At 42.2% G+C, this 25,668-nt stretch overlaps 1 protein-coding gene across 20 annotated transcripts in view; it reads right to left on the minus strand.

Moving 5' to 3' along the window:
• RIMS1 (regulating synaptic membrane exocytosis 1) overlaps positions 1-25,668 on the minus strand; it is a 548,264-nt gene that overhangs the window by 49,393 nt on the left and 473,203 nt on the right. For 19 of the 20 annotated variants that reach the window (XM_073569361.1, XM_073569354.1, XM_073569342.1 and 16 more), the window contains one exon: positions 17,525-17,637. In XM_073569361.1, the coding sequence (XP_073425462.1) occupies positions 17,525-17,637 (113 nt within the window). Of the gene's footprint in view, positions 1-5,851; positions 6,134-17,524; positions 17,638-25,668 lie in introns of those variants that run through there. The other variant, XM_073569353.1, reaches the window with a different exon arrangement.

A 25,668-nucleotide genomic window follows, 5' to 3' on the forward strand; every position in this document is an offset into this window, starting at 1 on the left:
ATATGTGCTTTTCTTCTTCAAATCATATTTTAATCCCATACAACTTGTTGGATTCTCCCATACCTAAGGATATACGTGTTTTTTGTCATCTCCACTTTCTGATCTGCTGTGTACAAATTTGTCCCCTCCATGCTGCTATCTTTAAAGGGAAGGTGCCATCCCAAAAAAAAAATTTCAGCAATTGAAAAAATGTAAAGAATGAATGTTTACATTTTCTTAAAAAATATTATCATTTGTTTTTAATTTTGTAAAATATGAAAAATAATTTTAAAAAGTTTGGCATTTCCACTTGTTAACACTAGGGGGAGCAGATACTGAAATTTAGCACAAAAACCTAGTGTAGAACTAGCTCACATTACTGTCCTGCAGTAATTATGGGCGTACAGTGTCCATGATGTTTGATTTTGATATATGATCATGCCCTAAAATGGACACTGTATGGGCGGAATCTGCTGACATGGGTGTGGTGTCACTCCTCTCCTCCCCTACTGGGTGCTTGCTAAGGGAAAAGAGAGGATGACATCTAGGAACACAGTGAGCAGCCATTTTGATGGGGCCTGCAAAGTTACTGACTGTCTTTTCATGTAAAGTCTGGATCAGAACAGGTCACCAATCAGCAGAAATGTTTCCTGGATTTCTGTGGAGCAGACAAGCAGACGGTCCATGAATGTGTATAAAACACAGCGCTCTATGTACAATCCCTGGCACCGAACAGGGCGCCCCCCATAGACCAGCACACTGCTCTCCTGAAATACTCTGTGCTGCTGTCACCCTGCTCCTCCCCCATATATCAGGCCCCTGTCGCCTCGCTTTCACACATCGCCAGGACAGGATCTGAGGAGAGGAATGGGGTCTTCGGTCACCGAGGATGGCAGAGGCAGCAAGGATTCTGGGAGCAGGGTGACAGCAGCACAGAGTATTTCAGGAGAGCAGTGTGCTGGTCTATGGGGGACACACAGAGAGACATATGGTAGAGGGAGCAGAGTGACAGCAGCACAGAGTATTTCAGGAGAGCAGTGCGCTGGTATATGGGGGGCACAGAGGGAGATATATGGGGGAGGAGCAGGGAGACAGCAGCACAGAGTATTTCAGGAGAGCAGTGCGCTTGTATATGGGGGGCACAGAGGGAGATGTATGGGGGAGGAGCAGGGTGACAGCAGCACAGAGTATTTCAGGAGAGCAGTGTGCTGGTCTATGGGGGGCACAGAGGGAGATATATGGGGGAGGAGCAGGGAGACAGCAGCACAGAAATCCAGGAAACATTTCTGCTGATTGATGGCCTGTTTTGATCCAGATTTTGCATGCAAAGACCCCATTCCCCTCCTCAGATCCTGTCCTGGCGATGTGTGAAAGCGAGGCAACAGGTGCAGTCCGGGCTGACGCTGGGTAGCAGGCTGGGGGGGAATGGAGCCATACAGTAACAATAAAAATGAGACCCCTCTCTTCAGCTGCTTCACCAGCCTTCCCCTGACTGCACCTATTACCCCTGACCCGTGTGCAGGTGCTCAGCCAGAACCACCCTAGAATGGGTCCCCTTTTAGCAGATCACAAATAATACCGCCATATACTTCACACACCATGCCGCCATATAGATCACACATAAAACCAGCAGGGTGACAGCAGCACAGAGTATTTCAGGAGAGCAGTATCACACGGCAGAGAATTAGATACATGGCTCAGCAGACAGTATCACACAGGAGAGGAATAGATACACGGCTCAGCAGACAGTATCACACAGGATAGGAATAGATACACGGCTCAGCACACAGTATCACACAGGAGAGGATGAGATACACGGTTCAGCAGTCAGTATCACACAGGAGAGGATTAGACACACGGCTCAGCAGTCAGTATCACACAGGAGAGGATTAGACACACGGCTCAGCAGACAGTATCACACAGGAGAGGATTAGATACACGGTTCAGCAGTCAGTATCACACAGGATAGGATTAGATACACGGCTCAGCAGACAGTATCACACAGGATAGGAATAGATACACGGCTCAGCACAGTATCACACAGGATGGGATTAGATACACGGCTCCGCAGTCAGTATCACACAGGATAGGATTAGATACACGGCTCAGCAGACAGTATCACACAGGAGAGGATTAGATACACGGTTCAGCAGTCAGTATCACAGGATAGGATTAGATACACGGCTCAGCAGACAGTATCACACAGGATAGGAATAGATACACGGCTCAGCAGTCAGTATCACACAGGATAGGATTAGATACACGGCTGAGAAGTCAGTATCACACAGGAGAGGATTAGACACACGGCTTAGCAGTCAGTATCACACAGGATAGGATTAAATACACGGCTCAGCAGTCAGTATCACACAAGATAGGATTAGATACACGGCTCAGCAGACAGTATCACACAGGATAGGAATAGATACATGGCTCAGCAAACAGTATCACACAGGAGAGGATGAGATACACGTTCAGCAGTCAGTATCACACAGGAGAGGATTAGGTACATGGCTCAGCAGACTATCACACAGAAGAGGATTAGATACACGGCTCAGCAGACAGTATCACACAGGAGAGGATTAGATACACGGTTCAGCAGTCAGTATCACACAGGAGAGGATTAGATACACGGCTCAGCAGACAGTATCACACAGGAGAGGATTAGGTACACGGCTCAGCAGACTATCACACAGGAGAGGATTAGATACACGGCTCAGCAGTCAGTATCACACAGGAGAGGATTAGATACACGGCTCAGCAGACAGTATCACACAGGAGAGGATTAGATACATGGCTCAGCAGTCAGTATCACACAGGAGAGGATTAGATACACGGCTCAGCAGTCAGTATCACACAGGATAGGATTAGATACACGGCTCAGCAGACAGTATCACACAGGAGAGGATTAGATACACGGTTCAGCAGTCAGTATCACACAGGAGAGGACTAGATACACAGCTCAGCAGACAGTATCACACAGGAGAGGATTAGATACACGGCTCAGCAGTCAGTATCACACAGGAGAGGATTAGATACACGGTTCAGCAGTCAGTATCACATGAGAGGATTAGATACACGGTTCAGCAGTCAGTATCACACAGGAGAGGATTAGATACACGGTTCAGCAGTCAGTATCACACAGGAGAGGATTAGATACACGGCTCAGCAGACTATCACACAGGAGAGGATTAGATACACGGCTCAGCACAGTATCACACAGAGGATTAGATACACGGCTCAGCAGTCAGTATCACACAGGATAGGATTAGATACACGGCTCAGCAGACAGTATCACACAGGAGAGGATTAGGTATACAGCTCAGCAGACTATCACACAGGAGAGGATTAGATACACGGTTCAGCAGTCAGTATCACACAGGAGAGGATTAGATACATGGCTCAGCAGACTATCACACAGGAGAGGATTAGATACACGGCTCAGCACAGTATCACACAGAGGATTAGATACACGGTTCAGCAGTCAGTATCTCACTGGCGAGGATTAGGTACATGGCTCAGCAGACTATCACACAGGAGAGGATTAGATACACGGCTCAGCACAGTATAACACAGAGGATTAGATACACGGCTCAGCAGTCAGTATCACACAGGAGAGGATTAGATACACGGCTCAGCACAGTATCACACAGAGGATTAGATACACGGCTCAGCAGACAGTATCACACAGGAGAGGATTAGATACACGGCTCAGCACAGTATCACACAGAGGATTAGATACACGGCTCAGCAGACAGTATCACACAGGAGAGGATTAGGTACACGGCTCAGCAGACTATCACACAGGAGAGGATTAGATACACGGCTCAGCAGATAGTATCACACAGGAGAGGATTAGGTACGCGGCTCAGCAGACAATCACACAGGAGAGGATTAGATACACGGCTCAGCAGACAGTATCACACAGGAGAGGATTAGATACACGGTTCAGCAGTCAGTATCACACAGGAGAGGATTAGATACACGGCTCAGCAGACTATCACACAGGAGTGGATTAGATACACGGCTCAGCAGACAGTATCACACAGGAGAGGATTAGATACACGGCTCAGCAGTCAGCATCACACAGGATAAGATTAGATACACGGTTCAGCAGTCAGTATCACACAGGAGAGGATTAGATACACGGCTCAGCAGACAGTATCACACAGGAGAGGATTAGATACACGGTTCAGCAGTCAGTATCACACAGGAGAGGATTAGATACACGGCTCAGCAGGAAGTATCACACAGGAGAGGATTAGATACACGGCTCAGCAGGCAGTATCACAGGAGACAGTATTACAGATATGTCCACACTGGTGAAACTTCCATCCCTCCCCAATTATACACTAGACTATGGGCTGTATATGTCACTGTCCTCCTCAGACAGCCATAAAAGCTCTCATAAAAGCAAAGGTGTCAGATTACCAGAGATCACTGGGGCTGTTTGTGAGTGAGGAGGCGGAGACAGAGCAGGAGGACAGTGGAGCTGGAGCAGGAAGCACAGTGCAGGAAGTGGAGCTCAGCAGATAGCACTGGGCTACAGTAAAATGGCGCCCAGCCACACCTACAGCAGTGAATGGTGCAGCCCACAGGGGCGTGCCCAGTTCACTGCTAATGAGGCTGCATGGTGGGGTCGGGAGTCGACCGCAGTCTCCTATGTCCAGGGACGGCCATATTTGCAGACTGTATGAGTCCTCCACAGATCTGCAAATCAAGATGGCAGCGCCCAGTGGCTACATTAAAACATTATTACAAACAAACCATAAATCCTAGTTAGTACAACATTTGCTTTAACAACATGTTTTGTTGCTTACTCTTTTTTTTGCAAATTATATAAAATTGCGGCACCTTCCCTTTAAGGGTATGTTTCCACCGGCACAAACCGGCAGCGCTTTGGATGCAGCACATGTTGGCTCCGTCCAAAGTGCTGTTGGCTTTTGTTTACCGCGGTGATTCCGCATGTGTTCATTGAACCATGTGCAATTACTGCATCCTATACATGGTATGGGTGACTTTATCTTGCGGAGAAGGAGCGTCTCTGCTAGATAAATAGACATGCTGTGGTCTATAAAGACGCGCCGCATGTCCGGTTACACAGAGAAGCCAGAGGTGTCCCTGCACGCATAGTGGAGATGGGATTTCATGAAATCCCCTCCACTATGCTGTAACATCTGGTCGCTGCGGATGTACGCAATCTCCAACCCGCAGCGTTTACTGACCATGGAAACATACCCTAAAGGTGGTTATACATATTAAAAAACAGCAGAACTCGATATTTTTAGCAGGACCAACTGAGGTGTTTGTGAAGTGAATGTCCAGAATCATAACAAAAATAGCTGTCACAGATAAAATGGTTGAATATGTTGGATTTCTTCAAAAGGTGTCTGGAAGTGGCTTCTTTTCTATTGAAGACACCTTCAAGTTTGGGTGAACCAACACTGCATGGGAATAAAGTGGACAAGAGGAATAAATATGGAATGAACTAGCATTTGGCTTATAGCTATTTTAGGTGTCAGATCCATGTCAAAAGAAGTAGGACAACTACCTATGTAAATGAGTTACACAGATGCCACAGCAGAAAAATTGCAGTCATTTTTTAATAAAACTAGCTAGAAAGTTGCTTAAATTATGCATTTAAAGTACCCCTGTCAGCAGTTTTGGCCGCTGTAAGATACGGCCACCGCCTTTCAGGGCTTATCTACAGCATTCAATAATCAATCAATCAAATTTATTATCGCCAAGTACATATTACATATATACAAGGAATTCTTTGTGGCAAAGAGGCAACATAATATATAACAACAGATACAACAAGTAACATCTAACAAGACAGATACAGTATATAGTCTACACATGACGATTTAATTGTTGAACAGAGAGTGGATAGAAGCTGTTCATATGGCGGTTGGTGCTGCATTTGGGGACTCTGAAGCGACGTCCTGAAGGGAGTAGTTGGAATGAGGAGTGTCCCGGGTGAGAGGGATCGGATGAAATTTTCAATGCGTGGGATCGAATACTCTTATCATAAAGATCCTGGATTTTAGGCAGGGGGGAACCTATAATTCTCTCTGCTGTTCTGAAAGTCCTTTGTAAGCGGAGTTTGTCATGCGCAGTGGCTCCCCTAATGCTGTAGATAAGCCCCCAATCCGACCTGCAAGATAAGAAAAATAAGGTTTATTATACTAACCCGGTGGGCGGTCCGGTCTGACAGGTTTCGTGGGTCCGGTGCCTCCCATCTTCTTGCGATGCCATCCTCCTGCTTGCCTCACAGGCTCCTTGACATTGCGCTCCTGCACAGGAGTACTTATCCGCCCTGTTGAGGGAAGAGCAAATTCCAGCAGTGCGCAGGTGCTGGGCCTCTCTGACCTTTCCCAGCACCTACGCACTGCAGAACTTTGCTCTGCCCTCAGCAGGGCAGAGAAGTACGCCTGCGCAGGAGCGCGATGCAAGGAAGCCATGAAGCTAGCAGGAGGTCGGCATCACAAGAAGATGGGAGGCACCGGACCAGGATCTGCAATACCTATTGGACCGGACCGCCCCCCGGGTGAGTATAATAAAAGTTATTTTTCTTATCTTGCAGGTCGGATCGGGGGCTTATCTACAGCATTATAGAATGCTGAAAATAAGCCCTGAAAGGCGGTGGCCGTATCTTATAGCGACCAAAACTGCTGACAGGGGCACTTTAAATGCATAATTTAAGCAACTTTCTAGCTAGTTTTATTAAAAAATAACTGCAATTTTTCTGCTGTGGCATCTGTGTAACTCATTTACATAGGTAGTTGTCCTACTTCTTTTGACATAGATCTGACACCTAAAATAGCTATAAGCCAAATGCTAGTTCATTCCATATTTATTCCTGTATGCTGTAGATAAGCCCTAAAAGGTAGTGACCGCATCTTATACAGGCCAAACCTGATGACAGGTTCACTTTAAGAATCAAATAAACAATAAAAATTTTCAGAGCAAAAGCATCTATAACCTTTAGTTGCAGCAAGATTATCTTTAAAATACTTAAGGGTCCAAAACAATGGACAATTGGGGCATAAGTGATACACCAATCACACGTCCTGGTGATTCCTGTGCAGAAAAAAAAAACAGTCTCGGTGTGACCCGTAGTCCGTGTGCCATCCATGTGGCCGTGTGCTGCATTTGTGTGTCCAAATGACATCCGAATGTCCATGTGTAATGCGTGTGATATCCGTGTGTCTGTGTGCTGCCCGTGTCCATTTGTCAGTGTGACACGTATGGAATGAAATGCAGAATAGAAATTAAGGTGTTAGGTAATGAAGATGTTCAAAGATAGAGATAGTGATGAGAAACATGATAGATAAATATAAATTTGTAAGTGTGCTATACAATTCGAATTTTTATCCATACTTTTTTTATTTTTAAACAAATACTTTTTTTAAATGGTGTGGGCTCCCGAGTACTTTTCATAACCAGCAGAGGGAACGCCGACGGCTGGAGGCTGATATTATTCTGGGAAAGGGGCTATTAGCCCTAAATGTTCTAGACAATTAATAACAGCTCACAGCTGTTTGTTTAGCCTTTACTGGGTAGTTACAACAGAAAAAAAAATTATGTTGGGTCCCCCTATAAATTCTAACCAGCAAGGCTAAACAGACAGCTTAGGGTTGATATTAATAGCCAGGGAAGGGGCCATGGATATTGGCCCCCATTCCAGGCTAATAACATCAGCCCTCAGCCGCTCCAGAAATGGCACATTCAACCCTATTACTCCACTTACCAGCGCAACTGGGCAAGTGGGAAGAGTGAGGCTAAGTGCCAGATTTGACGCATCTTCCCTCTGCTTGTTATAAAAATTATGCAGGACTCCACTCCAATTTTTGTATTTAATTCTTTATTTTACACATGTACGCAACGGGTGCTGAATACAACTCCCATGATTGTTGCCTGGTCGAGCAGAGCTGAGGGAGACACCAGACGACAATGATGAGAGCTGTCTTCAGCACCTGGGAACAGCGCAAACTGTATGGTTTTTCTCAGGCGCCGGTACGTGTCCCACCGACAACACGCGGATTTCATCCGTGCGCGGCACTATTTCGTCCTTGGTGCTGGTAAAAATGTCAATACAATGAGTGTGCGTGTGTTCATTTTTGCGGTCCTTAAAAAATGTACCACCTACAGACATGATAAATGGACGTGTGAAGGAGGTCTTAGTTTCCTGGCAAAACTAAAGGCATTTGAGTGATCCATTTCAGAATGTGACTGTTCTAGAGGAGTCATAATAAGTAGGGGTAATATACATAGGCGCTGGCCAATGGCCACTGAATTACTGAGAGAATAAAAATATTTCTAACATATAATAACAAGTTTAAAAAATCATTTACAATGTTCAGTAAACACACAAGTCAGATGTTATGGTCTCATCAACACTTATTAATTACTCTATGCTCGTTATGAAGTGCCTTGTGATTGTAAGAAATACTGTCTGGTTTCCTTTTTCTTGGCGGTTCTTTATTGTAAACATCTGAGCTCTTCAAGATTTAGTCTTACATTCCAGAACTTGTAAACAATACTGATATATTAAAGCAGTCACTTGTCCTTTATACACTGCTTGAACAGGAGCTAAACTGAACCCAGTATGTTAAATAGACAGTAGATGGTGCCAGTACAATACATTAGAACAGGCGTTTGTATGTGCTCACATAATACTGTTACAAAATCTCCAAGAGAATTAATCTATTTTTATTGTGCAATATTCCAGTTCCAGTGTTCAATAATTATAGTGAAGAAAATCAGATAATGTATATTAAGCCTTCAAACATGGGGGGATTACATTTATTACACACACCGTGTAACCTTAAAGAAATTCCCCGGTCTTAATAATATTTATACTGTTGTTTAGTAAAAATTTAAATTCTTTTTATTTTCCTCAATAACTTGAGATTTTTTTAACATCTGATCCTTCATATTCATTTTGGCAGCGTTCCCTATGTGTTCTGGTTTGGTGTTCTTTTGTGTTCAATTGAACTGAAATTTGTTTCAGGCGGTGAGGTTAAGAAGAAGCTTAGGGGACTCTGAATTTGTGCTAGGAAATGGAAATAGAGCTTTTCACAGGCCATAGATATGATATTCCAGGACCCATATAAAACTTTTAAGGGACGAACATACAGAATCTCAACAGTTTGTAATATATGCCCACTGTTAGGATTCTGCTTTTCAACAATCTCGATTGCCATTTGCAAACTTGTGAGCACGTACCAAATCGCTTACAATCCACTTATTGGCCTCAGTTGAGATTTCTGCATGTCACAATCAGATATACATGCAAAGAAAATATAAATCTTATTAAGAGTGAACACACCATTAAAACTTATATTGACACTGTGTAAATAGAAATGAAAGAAAAAAAAAAACATAAACATACATAAAAAAAAAAAAAAAGCACTTATGCTTTGTGAGTGGCAGATTACCATCACTCACAATTATTCCAAGAAGTTTATACCACTTTTTTTCTATTTCAATCCACTGCGGAGTTTCCTCAGTCAGGATCCCATTTAAACATAGAAGAAAAAAACATTTCCCCAAAAAAATGGAGAGGAGACATTGCAACACAATAGAAAGCTATTGGTGGTATTAACCCCTTCACTACCGAGGGTGGTTTGCACGTTAACTCCCGGGCAAATTTTTACAATTCTGACCACTGTCCTTTTATGAGGCCATAACTCTGGAACGCTTCCATTGATCCCGGTGATTCTGACAATGTTTACTCGTGACATATTGTACTTCATGTTAGTGGTAAAATTTCATTCATATAACTTGTGTTTATTTGTGAAAAAAACGGAAATTTGTAGAAAATTTTGAAAATTTCGCAATTTTCCAACTTTGAATTTTTATGCCCTTAAATCACAGAGATATGGCACACAAAAAACATAATAAGTAACATTTCCCACATGTTTACTTTACATCAGCACAATTTTGGAACCAAAATTTTTTTTTGTTAGGAAATTATAAGGGTTAAAAGTTGACCAGCGATTTCTCATTTTTGCAACACCATTTTATTTTTACGAACCACATCACATTTGAAGCCACTTTGCGGGGTCTATATGACAGAAAATACCCAAAAGTGACACCATTCTAAAAACTGCACCCCTTAAGGTGCTCAAAACCACATTCAAGGAGTTTATTAACCCTTCAGGTGCTTCACAGGAATTTTTTGAATATTTAAAAAAAAATGAACATTTAATTTTTTTTCACAAAAAAAATACTTCAGGTTCAATTTTTTTAGTTTACCAAGGGTAACAGGAGAAATTGGACTGCAAAAATTATTGTGCAATTTGTCCTGAGTACGCTGATACCTGATATGTGGGGGGGAACCACTGTTTCGGCGCATGGCAGAGCTCAGAAGGGAAGGAGCGCCGTTTGACTTTTACAATGCAAAATTGGCTGGAATTCAGATCAGACGCCATGTCACGTTTGGAGAGCCTCTGATGTACCTAAACAGTGGAAACCCCCCACAAGTGACCCCATTTTGGAAACTAGACCCCCTAAGGAACTTATCTAGATATGTGGTAAGAACTTTGAACACACAAGGGCTTCACAGAAGTTTATAACGTACAGCGGTACAATTAAAAAATCATATTTTTTCCACAAAATGATCTTTTCACCCCCAATTTTTATTTTCCCAAGGGTAACAGGACCCTAAAAGTTATTGTGCAATTTGACCTGAGTACGCTGATACCCCACATATGGGGGTAAACCCCTATTTGGGCGCATGGCAGAGCTCGGAAGGGAAGCAGCGCCATTTGACTTTTTTGGCTGGAATTGAGATCGGACACCATGTCGCGTTTGCAAAGCCCCCGATGTACGATGTACCTAAACAGTGGAAACTCCCCACAAATGACCCCAGTTTGGAAACTAGACCCCCCAAGGAACTTATCTAGATGTGTGGTGAGAACTTTGAACCCCTAAATGCTTCACAGAAGTTTATAACGCCCAGGCGTGAAAATAAAAAAATCAAATTTTTTTCCACAAAAATGATATTTTTGCCCCCGATTTTTTATTTTCCTAAGGGCAACAGGAGAAATAGGACCCCAAAAGTTGTTTTGCAAATTGTCCTGAGTAGGCTGATACCCCATATGAGGGGGTAAAACACTGTTTGGGTGCATGGCAGAGCTTGGAAGGGAAGGAGCACCATTTGACTTTTTCAACGCAGAATTGGCTGGAATTGAGATCAGACGCCATGTTGCGTTTGGAGAGCACCTGATGTGCGCAAATAGTGGATACCCCCAATTCTAACTCCAACCCTAACCCCAACACAGCCCTAACCCTAGCCCTAACCCTAGCCCTAACCCTAGCCCTAATGGGAAAATGGAAATAAATACATTTTTTTAATTTTATTATTTCTCCCTAACTAAGGGGGTGATAACGGGGGGTTTGATTTACTATTTATGGCGGCATTTATATTTGGCAGCTGTCACACGCTAAAAGACGCTTTTTATTGTAAAAATAGTTTTTGCATCACCACATATTGAGAGCTATAATTTTTCCATATTTTGACCCACCGAGTCATGCGAGGTCTTAGTTTTTGCGGGACGAGTTGACGTTTTTATTGGTACCATGTTCAGGCATGTGACATTTTTTTAACGCTTTTTATTTCGTTTTTTGGGACGCAGAATTTACAAAAACCAGCGTTTCATGAATTTCTTTTGGGTGGTGCGTTTACGCCGTTCCGCGTGCGATAAAATTGATAAAGCGGTTTTCTTCTTCGAGTCAGTACGGTTACAGCGATACCTCATTTATGTCGTTTTTTATGTTTTGGCGCTTTTATGCAATGAAAACTATTTTATATAAAAAATAATTATTTTTGCATCGCTTTATTCTGCGAGCTATAACTTTTTTATTTTTTCGCTGATGATGCTGTATGATGGCTCGTTTTTTGCGGGACAAGATGACGTTTTCAGCGGTACCATGGATATTTATATGCGTCTTTTTGATCGCGCGTTATTGCACTTTTTGTTCGGCGGTATGACATTAATCATTATTTTTTGCTTCGTTTTTTATTTTTATTTTTAAAGGGGTTCGCTTAAGGGGTTAACTAATGGAAAAGTTTTATAGGGCGGGTCGTTACGGACGCGGCGATACCAAATATGTGCACTTTTATTGTTTGTTTGTTTTTTTATTTCCAAAGAATGAATTTATTGGGAAATATATATTTTTTTTAATTTATTTAGCGATTTTTTTAAAATTATTTTTACACTTTTTTCTTTAATTTTTTTAAATTTATTACAGTGTCCCAGGGGGGACATAACTGTGATGTGACAGATCAGCGATCTGTCACAGGCACTGCTGCAGGCTTTCTCATGCCTGCACTCTGCGGGCAGTGAGGAAGCCAGCTTCCTGCAGGCCCCCGGATGTCCCCGCCGCCATATTGGATCCGGGGACCTGCAGGAAAGGAGCCCGCCGCAGCAGCGCTGCACATTGCGCTGCCGTGGGGGGCTCAGGGAAGCACGGAGGGAGCCCCCTCCCTGCCAATGCTTCCCTTTAACCCCCGGTACATTGCGATCGTGTTTGATCGCGGTGTACAAGGGGTTAACGTGTTGGGGCGGTCCGTGACCGCCCCTGACACATTGTGCCGGGTGTCAGCTATGATAATTAGCTGACACCCGGCCGCGATAAGCGGCGCTCACCACCATGTGAGATTAGGCCGAGAAACAGATGTTTGGATTCATTAATTGAGATAAAAGAGCAGCCCAAGGTTAAATTATATATTTAATTGCCTTAAGGGCACACTAGACAATACACCATATATACACGAGGTTTATACATACATAATGGTCAGATATGCAAATACAGTAGTGGCAGGACAAAGGGAATAAGCCGAACATATAGCCAGTTACCAGTTAAATGAAAAGCCTGGCTTGCATGGGAAGGGCTGCCACATGGGAGGCTTGTCATCACACGATGTGTCATTGCGACCTTCCAGAGAAAAATCTATAGGAAATGCTTCACACAAGCATTTAACCCACTGGGTCACTCCCCTCCTGCCCTCTGGGCTGAACCTAAATCCCCTCCCCCCCGGAGGTTTGGAGATAAATCTCCAAAAACCTAGGAAAGATCATAACTCCTTTCTGGGTGGTCCTAGGGCAGCAGTTCTGGTGCCATTGTAACCGACTGGGCCCCTGCTACTCATGGAGACTAAACACAATTTTGCTGCCTAGTTGCTAGTGGCTGTTCTTTGTATCTCCATTCCCTGGCATTTTAGAATGACTCGAGACACAGAAAGGCGCTTACCCTGGTCTGGGGATCTTGGAAATATATATACGATGTACAGCTAGGACTCCTTTATGAATACCTAGCTGTCTGAACAAAGGACTCAGGCCATATGGCTTGGATCCACAGGGGGTCTTCCTGTAGAATATTGCATACCAGATAGCTAGGTGGGGGTGTGAATCCTTTGTCTGAAGCTGGTGCCATGTTACCACAGCATGTGATGCAGGATTTTTTTTAGAATTTCATGACCAATAGTATACACATGATTGTCATGGAATTAAGTCTCCAATATTGTTCACACTCTTGTTCTCCTGTCTTCTGGGAACAACATTTCTTCTGCACTTATCTGTTCCTGAAATAGAACTTCTCAAGTCAGGTCTTTCCAGTCAATTGGATGTATAAATATTTTTAGTCTGTTCTTTTTAAGTAACTTAAGTCTTTTAATTTTTTTTTATTAAATTAATTTTTTTTTTCCAGGATCATTTTTGCTGTCTGTGCTGGAAAGATGGAACCATCTGGATTCTGTGACTTGAGAATTACTATTCCAGGAAAAGATGGGTTGCAGGAACCTTTCTAACTTCACTTGAGTTAATATTAAGGATATTAATATCACCAGTGGGCATTGTGATGCTATGTCTGCTCTCCATTTTGCCATGCTCCTACATTCATATAAACAGGACAGTTGCAAAATGTGGTTGGACAACTCTGCCAATGGTTAATATACTCTTACACACAACCATTTTTGTACAGCTTGAGACTAAAGGCCCCATCAGACACAGCGAGATCGCTAGCGAGATAGCTGATTTTGTGACGCCTCAGCGATCTCGCCAGCGATATTGCTGTGTGTGACACACATCAGCGACTGGGCCCTTGCCGGGTATCGCTGATCGTTCAGGATCGTCCTGGGCTATTTTTTGATTGTTGCTCTCCCGCTGGCCAGTGCGCATCGCTGCATGTGGCAGCGGGAGCCAACGATCAGCGAGGCTCCCAGCGCTCTAAGCAGGCACTGGGAGCTAGTATCTAAGGTAAATATTGTGTTACTAAGCGGCGTGCGTCACTTAGTTACCCGATGTGTACCTTAGAAACCTGCGTGCTTGCAGCCCCCGGCGCGAGCACGCAGGTTTCTAAGGTACACATCGGGTAACTAAGTGACGTGCGCCGCTTAGTAACCCGATATTTACCTTAGATACCAGCGTCCTCGCTGGTGCTGATCGCTGGTGAAGCTGTATGGAGGTTGAACTGACGGATAGATCTGCCTGTAGTAAGAGGCAGAGGGGTAGCGCAGTGTAGGTACAAAAGCGCTGAGATTAAGAGAAAAAGATGACGTGTTGTAGTTTGACCATTAGAGGGCAGTGGGGAGTGTAGGAGTGTGACTGTATAACTGCCATTGGTCGAATTAACTGTCAGGTGATAGTGGGCGGAGCCACCAGAACTGGGAGTATAAGAGGCTGAGGGAAGGTTCTGGAAAGTCCAGTCAGCCAGGGGAGCTCACTAGTAAGGAGGTTCTGCTGTAGAGAGGAAGATGGCAGAGGGCCTCCAGAGGGGAACTGACAGTTGAGACGGTCACGGGGGGTGGCCCAGAGGACAGTAGCCGCAGACGGAGATGGTCTGTGGGTGCCAAATGGACGGTGTACTTGGAATGGTGAATCGCTGTGGTGGATTGGCCTAGGGAAGCCACAGTGAAAAGAGCCACAAGGGACGCCACGACGGTAAAAATAAGAAGTGAAGGTACCCGGGTCTGTGAACAAAGGGACTGTGAAATTCCTGTGATGCATGGCGGTGGTCGTCAGAGAGGTGGCCAATAAAAACGGACCTGTTGAATATAGCCCCTGACTCAGTCTCGTGTCTGTCGGCGGCAAGAAGTGGGTCACCCCCCATTCCTGTTGGATCACTCCCTCGCCTATCCTACAAAGCTGCCTGTTTGGCAGCTCACCAGCGATCATGTAGCGATGCACCAGCGATCCTGACAAGGTCTTATCGTTGTCGGGATCGCTGGTGCATCTTTAAGTGTAACGGTACCCTAAAGCAATTTAATAAGCTATTGGGCTAGCAAACTAATGTTAGTGTGAATAAGATTTACTCCAAACCAAGAGATGCTGGGCTTGGGGTAACATCTAAGATAAATGTTTTAACAAATGTTCTGCATGTAATTTTAAACTTAAGCCATTTACGGTAACCGTAAAGCGGAGACCAGTAATTTCCAACTATGTAGAAAAACTGAACATTTTTTCACTACTGGAGAATTTCTATTTCTAAGCACACCTACTACAGTACAATTTGCAGGACATCAGTGATAAAGCCTCCTACCTCACGGCATCCGTCGCCATTCATTTGATTAACCAACCTGTTGCAGTATGACGCATCTGTGCCTCTAAGCTGGCCAAGTAATCAAAATAATACCTGCAGATGCCGACAGGAGGTGGTTCTCAGGACTCCAGTTACAGCATTCATACATTATTGAACTGTTGTGGAAAATGGTTTGGGTCTCGCAAAGTAATTCAAACCAACTGTAGCCGGCAAACCACAACCAAACTATTATTTAGGCCAATGACAGATTAACAGCATTTGGTAGAATATAGCTGATCGCTGTCTTAAAAACAACAGCAAGAAGTCACTCAGACAGGTGGAGCCACTCTTTGTAACAGTCAAGCTGGATCACAATTCTCCTGGATTGATTGATGGCCTGCACATATGAGGTACATCATCACTAGCCACCTACAGAGACATTCCATACATACATTGTGAAAGTGAAGTGGTGGCCAGTACAATGCATAAACACACGGAGTTCAATGGAAGAAGCTTGTGATGATGTTTTACAACTTGCTGCAGTTTTGTTGTATTTTTTATACCAAAAGCTTGCTAAATTCTGCAGTGTAAAGGTAGATTTCAGCTGAGATTTCCTCCTTGTTATTAAAAGTAGTTAAATTTATGGTCAAATCTGTTTTAAAATTCCCACTAAAATCTAAATATTTTATATTTCAAAGCTGAAATGATTTCATGTATTGGGGTACTATTATGTATGTACAGTCCTTGCCTTGAAAATGCTGCATCTCTTGGCCACAATGAACTCGTCATTTCTAAAAGGAAACAGTTAATGTGTAATTATACTTGGTGCTGCCAGAAAAGTCAGCAGAATGTTCAGCACCAGTTCTTACTTTCGGGGTTAGTATGATCCAAATGTAATGAAGCACTATCGAGTGCCCATATGTTACAAGTGCTTGAAGTTTGGACATAATGCTAGGTTTGTCTTTTGGACTTTAGCTTAATACAGTCAACTACCAAAAATGTTACATTTTCTTTACACACATAACTGTGATGTTACAGTCTACTTCCTATAAAATATATTGTGTCTAGTTTAGGTGTAAATTAAGCACCAAATGGTATCAATAGGAGCAAAAACCTGAAAAATGTTAACAATTATGCAAAAATTTCTACTATGACTCCCTGCTTACCAAGATATGAAGAGTACCAGAAGACTGGTGTAGCCACCAACTTTTTGACAAGAACATTAAGCTTTACATCAGTAACTCATTGATGACCTTAGGATAGGTCATCAATGTCTGATCGGTCAGGGTCCGACGGCTGTTTTCCATCTCGGCGGCCACCACCCGGAATGCTCAATTATGGAACTACTTTGTTTTCTGATAGTGGCCATGGCTGGGTACTGCACATCAGCCTCCTATTCAAATCAGTAGAAGGCAGATGTGCAGCCCCCAGGGGTCGCCACTATCAGAAGACGGAGCAGCTCTGCAACTGGGTACTCCCGGCTGGGGGTGGTTGAAAGTAGTGGACAACTTCTTTAAGTTAAAAACTATCGCATGCCAAATTCAAGCGTATTGCTCCATTTAATAAATGTATCGCAATTTACGCCAATGGTCTTTTTTTAGCCTGGCATGTATAACGCTGGCCTGCATAAATTGGTCCCAAGATTCCTAAAATAAATGCAATTTTATAATGCTATTGTATGCTATGTTGTGAAATTCATGCCAAAATATCTACATGCCTGTGAAAAATGTACATTTGAATACATAAGTAACAGTCTCAAAGTGCAGAGCGTTTGTGGATGGTCCAGGATATGTAAAATGGTTATTTTCTAAAATTCTTTATGAGATGATATCAAATACATCCCTGTTTACTAAAGTAAACCGCTTTCTGATTCTGTAATCATCTGAACCAGGTCAACTAATGTAAGTCTAAAATACGGCCTAAGATGTTATTAAAAACATGTTATATTTCTGTGATTTAATTAAGATGTCTACAGCATTCACATTTGGGCACGATAGTCATTTCTAGATACTATTCTTACCCATTGCAGGTGTTGCCAATGTCTGTCGACCAACAAGTTGAGCAGGTCCAAGTCCATCCAAGAAGTCGCTGAACTGGCTGTCTATTCCCAATCTTACTCCTGGAAATATTAAGCTGGAAACAAATATATATAAAGATATCTCATATCAGGCTGGAAATATTTAAATTCCTTTGTGTTTGTACTACTTTTTATCAGATTTTATATATTAAAACTCAGTGAAATTAGAGTGAATCTGACATCATGTTCAGCTGCCTAATGTAAATAATAATAAATAATAATAATTTTACTTCTACAGCGCCAACATTTTCCGCAGCACTTTACATTTTAGAGGGGACTTCTACAGACAGTAAAAGACATTACAGCATAACAATAGACACATAAAACAACAGATACCAATTTGAGTGAGGGCCCTGCTCGCAAGCTTACCATCTATGAGGAAATAGGGACTACACGAAAGGTGGATGGTAACAATTATGCAGACCAACCTTGAAGTAAGAAATCGGGTGTTTATATAATGCTGCATGAACCAGTTATCAGCCAGAATATGTAAAAGTAGATAAAGAGGGCTAGTAAATGCATAAAGCATGTGAGAACATGATACCAGGACCTGGTTATGGTGAAAATTTTGAATGAGCAACACAGGGATATTTAAATAAATGTGCTGAGGCAGTAGGCCAGTCTGAAGAAATGTGTTTTTAGGGCACACTTAAAACTGTAAGTATTGGGGATTAATGAAATTATCCTGGGTAGTACATTCAACGAATTGGCGCAGCACTTTGGAAGTCTTGGAGACAGGAGTGGCAGGTTTTGATTATTGAGGATGTTAATCTCAGGCCATTATCACAGCAGAGGGCACGGTAGGGTGGTATAATGAGACAAGGGAGGAGATGTAGGGTAGTGCTGAACCACAGAGCCCTTTGTGGGTGAGAGTGATAAGTTTATATTGAATTCTGGAGTGGATGGGTATCCAGTGCAATGACTGGCACAAGGTAGAGGCATCGGTGTAACGGTTGGTGAGGAATATGATCCTGGTTGTTGCATTCAAGAAAGATTGGAGAGGGGAGAGTTTGGTAAGTGGGAGACCAATTAATAGAGAGTTACACTAGTCCAGAGGAGAATGAATCAGAGCAAAAGTAAGAATTTTTGCAGAGTCGAAAGTAAGAAAAGGCTGAATTCTAGAAATGTTTTTGAGGTGCAGATAACAAGAGTGAGCCAGTGATTGAATATGGGGGTGAATGAAAGCTCTGAATCAAGTATGACTCCAAGACAGTGGGTATGTTGCTGGGAAGTAATGGTGGAACCATACACGGAAATGGCAATGATGGGCACAGGTAGGTTAGTAGAGGGAGCAAACACAAGGAGTTCAGTTTTTAACAGGTTCAGTTTCAGATAGAGGGAGGGCGTGATGTTAGAGACAGCAGTAGGACAATCACTGGTGTTTTGTAATAATGCAGGCGTGATGTCAGAAGTAGAGTTTTTATACACACCCACTTATAAACCAGTCATTTACTGAGCACAGGTGAGGATGTAAACTTGGATTGGGTGCATTATATGACCAGGCGACAAAACTTGTCTTGCCAAAATCTGACCATTCTATGGCCATTAAATGATCAATATTTCTGCATTGATGGTGTAATGATACTGTAAGATCTAATCTAAGGTTCCTTGATCATTACACTACAGAGGAGACTTTGCCTCCCAGCAGCTGCGGCCCCTCCTCCTTCTCCCACAGCTCACACACACACATTCAAGCTCTGTGCCTGCATCTGTAACAGGACACCAGACACTTCTTGTGCCAGCATTCCCCTCTCCCCAGCTAAGGAATGTTAATTAGCTAAGTGGAAAGAGTGTTCTTTGTTCTCTACCATGCGGCGAATTCAAGTATGGGAGATATTAGCGAAGCCATAACTCGGACCTCGTTCGCGACAGAAAAATGAAATGGACATTTATGCGACGTGGTCCAATCTGGCTTCACTATGGTGGTTCTTGCTAAGGTCTAGCCCCGACGGAACCCGAGAAATGGATTTCTCCTAAATGGTGTGACATAATTACTGCATGTTTGATTTTGAATTATGCCCTTCGACAGGCTAAAGAAACTGATACTATGTGCGTGTTTATACGAGGTACCCTCTGCGAGATATAGTTATCATAAGTTTTCAGAACCAGATTCTAACCCCTAGAGCAGGGGGAGGACCATAACCAGATGGCCCCTTTTGTGATGTCACTAGCCCAAAGCTATAAGGTATTCCCTCCCTAAAATTGGTCATTCCTGCCAGAGATCTCATGCCAAGAGGTTCTCAGATGAGTGGAGACGTGTGACTGGCTGCCCCTCCTCCCCACATGATTAGCCTAAGTCCATCTAAGCAAATGTAAGTGTTAATCTCTGTTTTTTTTAATCCCGTTTATTTTATATTTGCATTGTACATATCTAATGTCTCAACTTTGCAAAATCTTTTATCTCTGTAATCACTGCCCGCCTTTGGGAACAAACTATAACTTTATTAGCTCTGTCTCCATGCTCTAAAAAACAAATGCATGTGATAGCCGTGTTGGCATTGCGTTACGTCCCTCCATCCGTGACATACTGGTGTCAGCGGCGGGATCTTGACAGATGGAAATTTATTTTCTTAACCTAAACCACATTTCGGAGGGTTTCAGCTTTCAAAAGAATAATTTATACAACCAATGGATGAATTTAACGTCAGGTTATAAGCTTTTATTTACATAACTTGGATAAGCGACATAACTTCTGTCAGGGAGTGTATGTGTCTGATATACTCATGAAGAGGACACTTTTGTCACCCTTCTCACAGTTATTGAAGGACTTATGGGTATGTAACATACAGTGCCTTGCGAAAGTATTCGGCCCCCTGAAATTTTTCAACCTTTTCCCACATATCATGCTACAAACATAAAGATACCAAATGTAAATTTTTGGTGAAGAATCAACAAGTGGGACACATTTGAGAAGTTGAACAAAATTTATTGGTTATTTTAAATTTTTGTGGAAATTCAAAAACTGAAAAGTGGGGCATGCAATATTATTCGGCCCCTTTAACTTAATACTTTGTTGCGCCACCTTTTGCTGCGATTACAGCTGCAAGTCACTTGGGGTATGTCTCTATCAGTTTTGTACATCGAGAGACTGAAATTCTTGCCCATTCTTCCATGTCAAACAGCTCAAACTCAGTGAGGTTTGATGGAGATCGTTTGTGAACAGCAGTTTTCAGCTCTTTCCACATATTCTCGATTGGATTCAGGTCTGGACTTTGACTTGGCCATTCTAACACCCGGATATGTTTATTTGTGAAACATTCCAGTGTAGATTTTGCTTTAGGTTTTGGATCATTGTCTTGTTGGAAGACAAATCTCCATCCCAGTCTCAGGTCTTTTGCAGACTCCAACAGAAATGGTCTTGTATTTGGCTCCATCCATCTTCCCATCAATTTTTACCATCTTCCCTGCCCCTGCTGAAGAAAAGCAGGCCCAAACCATGATGCTGCCACCTCCATGTTTGACAGTGGGGATGGTGTGTTCAGGATGATGAGCTGTGTTGCCTTTACGCCAAACACATCGTTTGGCATTGTTGCCAAAACGTTTGATCTTGGTTTCATCGGACCAGAGCACCTTCTTCCACATGTTTGGTGTGTTTCCCAGGTGGCTTGTTGCAAACTTTAAACAACACTTTTTATGGATATCTTTGAGAAATGTCTTTCTTCTTGCCACTCTTCCAAAAAGGCCAGATTTGTGCAGTGTCTGACTGATTGCTGTCCTATGGACAGACTGTCCCACCTCAGCAGTAGATCTCTGCAGTTCATCCAGAGTGATCATGGGCCTCTTGGCTGCATCTCTGATCAGCCTTCTCCTTGTTTGAGATGAAAGTTTAGAGGGACAGCCAGGTCTTGGTAGATTTGCAATGGTATGATATTCCTTCCATTTCAATATGATCGCTTGCACAGTTCTCCTTGGGATGTTTAAAGCTTTGAAAATCATTTTGTATCCAAATCTGGCTTTAAACTTCTCCACAACAGTATCACGGACCTGCCTGTTGTGTTCCTTGGTGTTCATGATGCTCTCTGTGCATCAAACAGAACCCTGAGACTATCACAGAGCAGGTGCATTTATACGGAGACTTGATTACACACAGGTGGATTATATTTATCATCATTAGTCATTTAGGACAACACTGGATCATTCGGAGATCCACAATGAACTTCAGGAGTGAGTGTGCTGTACTGAAAGTAAAGGGACCGAATAATATTGCACACCCCACTTTTTAGTTTTTGAATTTCCACAAAAATTTAAAATAACCAATAAATTTTGTTCAACTTCACAATTGTGTCCCACTTGTTGATTCTTCACCAAAAATTTACATTTTGTATCATATGTTTAAAGCATGATATGTGGGAAAAGGTTGAAAAGTTCCAGGGGGAGAAATACTTTCGCAAGGCACTGTATACAACACCTAGATGTCACCAGCCAGAGGGACTGGAAAAACTCCTTTTATTAAAGGGATTGTCCGGGATAAAGATATTAATGAACTATTCTTAGGACAAGTAATAAATTTCAGACTACTGGGGATTCTAACACCCACCATCCCAATCATACTTGAGTACTTGCAGTACCCAAGAAAGGCCACGAGAGTGTACAAAGCAGTGGTTTCCTTGTTGTTTTTGGGTGATTCTGGTACTGTTCAGAAGTACAAATATGAAGCTCTATGTGCGACAGTCCCATGCCAATATTTTACCAGGACTAAGTTCACAGTGCTTTAAAGCAACATTAAAGACTGTTATAGAGTAGTATTATTCCATACTTTTTGCTAATCTACCGAGAATTGGGGAATTTCTCATTCCCTGCAGCATGGTGGCTCAGTGGTTAGTGCTGCAGCCTTGCAGCGCTGGAGTCCTAGGTTTGAATCCCACCAAGGACAACATCTGCAAGGAGTTTGTATGTTCTCCCTGTGTTTGCATGGGTTTCCTCTGGGCACTCTGGTTTCCTCCCACACCCCAAAAGTCATACTGATAGGGAATTTAGATTGTGAGCCCCATCGGGGACAGTGATGAAAATGGGTGCAAACTGTAAAGCGCTGCGGAATATGTTAGCGCTATATAAAGATTATTATTATTCCCTGCCATTAAAGTACAATTCAAGAGAACAGAGATTACACTAAGCAATAGGTTCTCTTCCATTAAAATGCAGAAGCAATTAAAGGTTTTATAGGAAAAGCACCATGAATCAACGGGCCACTAATGTTACTGTATATTACTGGGTGATGACACGTTTCAGTAGGTCAGGACTTTTTGGCATTCTGCTGCACTTAATGGTATCACAGGGAATAAAGTGCAGATGGTACATATAACATTCAATTTATCCTGCAATTAAAATTAGAGATAAGTTTCGAATACAGATTGTACCCTAAAATGTGCTGTGCCATATATGCTGAGACTTAATCAATGCTTCTACACACTTATGTCTTAGGTTCATGTTTGATTATTTTTTAGCAAGCAAAACCAGCAAAAAGTTAAACTTTGGCTACATTCACTCCATGCTAGCTCTCAAACAATGGGCCCTTAAAGGAGAAGTGTTTTCTTATCAGACTGATTCAAAGGCATGCAGACTAGTGAATGGCTACCTCAGTGAAAAGTCCCAGTGATGGCACCTAATTCTTGTAGCACACAGGTGGATCATGGAGCTTCGGAATAGAAGTGGTAGGGGCTCAGTAAAGTGTTGTTCTCTTCTTTTTTATTTATAAGAATCTGACCATTAGGTGACTATTTCATCTCCCTAAAGAATAATTTTAAAGGTATCTGCCTACACACAATGTATTTTTTCAAGCAAATACGGCCTGGAATCTGCCTAAAAAGTACTGAAAAACCACTGCAAAAAAATTAACATAATGCAAAACAACATTGTAACAATGTAAAAAATAACATTGCTGTGTTTATGTTCCATGTTTTATTACTTTTTTTTACCTACTTCAGGGTTTGTAAAGCATGAAGCAGTTAAAGTAATATGTTCATCCTTAGGCCGGGATCACACATGCGAGAAACTCAAACGAGTCTCGCATCTTAATACCCGGCACTGCCGCCAGCACTCAGGAGCGGAGCGTGTGGATGCATAGAAATACATGCAGTTGAATGCTCCACTCCCGAGTACCAGCAGCAGTGCCGGGTATTAAGATGCGAGGCTCGTCTGAGTTTCTCGCATGTGTGATCCCGGCCTTAGTTTGGCTTCTGCTAGGAAGCCACTTGCTAGCTATAGTTTAACTTACAGAGGAAAAACTATGGTAAAACCCCAAGTGAAGCTGCTCCGGGAAAAACACTGGCAGCTTATTCCTAAAGTGGCTTTGCCTGGGACACCCTTAGCGGATGAGTCAGCGTCTTAAAGACGTCATGTGCATATACCCACAAGACTTCTGCTTGCCTAGTACTGTCTGCCCAAACCACAACCAGAGGTAGGGAAAGAAAGGAGAACACAATAAAACACCAATGTACTAAGTAATATATTAATATAATAAAATGCCTAAAGTGGTAATGTGCTTCTTTCCAAAAAATGGATGGCAGACCATCCGGTGTAAAATAAAATAAAAAACTGACTGATGATGGTAAAGAAATTCCTGGCAGTGGAAATAAATCAAAATAAGTAGAGGCAACAAATTGCTTTAATAAAAAAGGCCTTTATTAATGAGTTAAATTTGACCACACACCAACTTACAAAAAATATATAAATAAACAATATAATTAAAACTAGAGGCAAAAGAACTGCTGTAATATATTTAATAAATAAAGCACATATGTGGAATTAATCCAAAATATAGACAATAATGATCATCTCCCTACCACAAAAACAGGTAAAAAATTAATAAGGTCCAATTTTAAGAAAATTCATGTAATAGTAGTGAAAAAATAGTGCTAAAAATGGTGTAAAATTAAACAAAAAGAGGGTTGGTGAAAAAATGTGAATTAAGCACAAATAACCAAAAATGATCAAAGGGATATATCAATCAAATATATACCAAGAAAAATATGTGTAAAAAAAATCCCACAGTGAAAATGTGTATTATTAAAATACAAGTGATAATGAAAACATATGAAAATGTGCCCAAAAAAAATCATCATAGTGAAATATGCGCTACCTATAAAGCATAGATACAAAATGTGGACACAGAGCGCAATAGTATGCACTACTAAGAAGACATGGGCCAAGAAAAATGTGTGTAAAAAATTCCCACAGTGAAAATGTGTATTATTAGAATACAAGTGAGGGGGATGGTGCATCCTCAGCTGGAGGTCTTATCTATAGTGCGGCGATTCCAGTGTATGAAGCGATGCGGCGCATGCGCGGTCGCCGCTGACCAGGACTGACATGGCAATTGACGCCATGTGAGCAAACACCGCCCTCCAGCTGAGGTTGCACCATCCCCCTGACTGAGGAGCTTTCCGAAACGCGGGTCGGGGCGCGTTCTATTGGCATACCGCTTCCCTCACCGCTTCTCCCACTTGGGACTGATCTTCAGGTATTTAGCCTTATTTATTTCTGGCCCATGTCTTCTTAGTAGCACTGTGGCCTCATTCTTTGACCTGCAGGCATCCAGCCTTATTTTACATCTCTTGGCCCATGTCTTCTTAGTAGTGCATATTATTGAGCTCTGTGTCCAGATTTTTTATCCATGCTTTAGCGCATATTTCACTATGATGATATTTTTTTGGACACATTTTCATGGGTTTTCATTATCACTTGTATTCTAATAATACACATTTTCACTGTGGGATTTTTTTACACACATTTTTCTTGGCCCATGTCTTCTTAGTAGTGCATACTATTGCGCTGTGTCCACATTTTGTATCTATGCTTTATAGGTAGCGCATATTTCACTATGATGATATTTTTCGGGGCACATTTTCATGTGTTTTCATTATTACTTTTATTTTAATAATACACATTTTCACTGTGGGATTTTTTTACACCTATTTTTCTTGGTATATATTTGATTGATATATCCCTTTGCTCATTTTTGGTTATTTGTGCTTAATTCACATTTTTTCACCAACCCTCTTTTTGTTTAATTTTACACCATTTTTAGCACTATTTTTTCACTACTATTACATTAATTTTCTTAAAATTGGACCTCATTAATTTTTTAC

This window comes from Dendrobates tinctorius, unplaced genomic scaffold, assembly GCF_039654945.1.
Source record: "Dendrobates tinctorius isolate UK_male_01 unplaced genomic scaffold, ASM3965494v1 ptg000024l, whole genome shotgun sequence".
Lineage (NCBI taxonomy): Eukaryota > Metazoa > Chordata > Amphibia > Anura > Dendrobatidae > Dendrobates > Dendrobates tinctorius.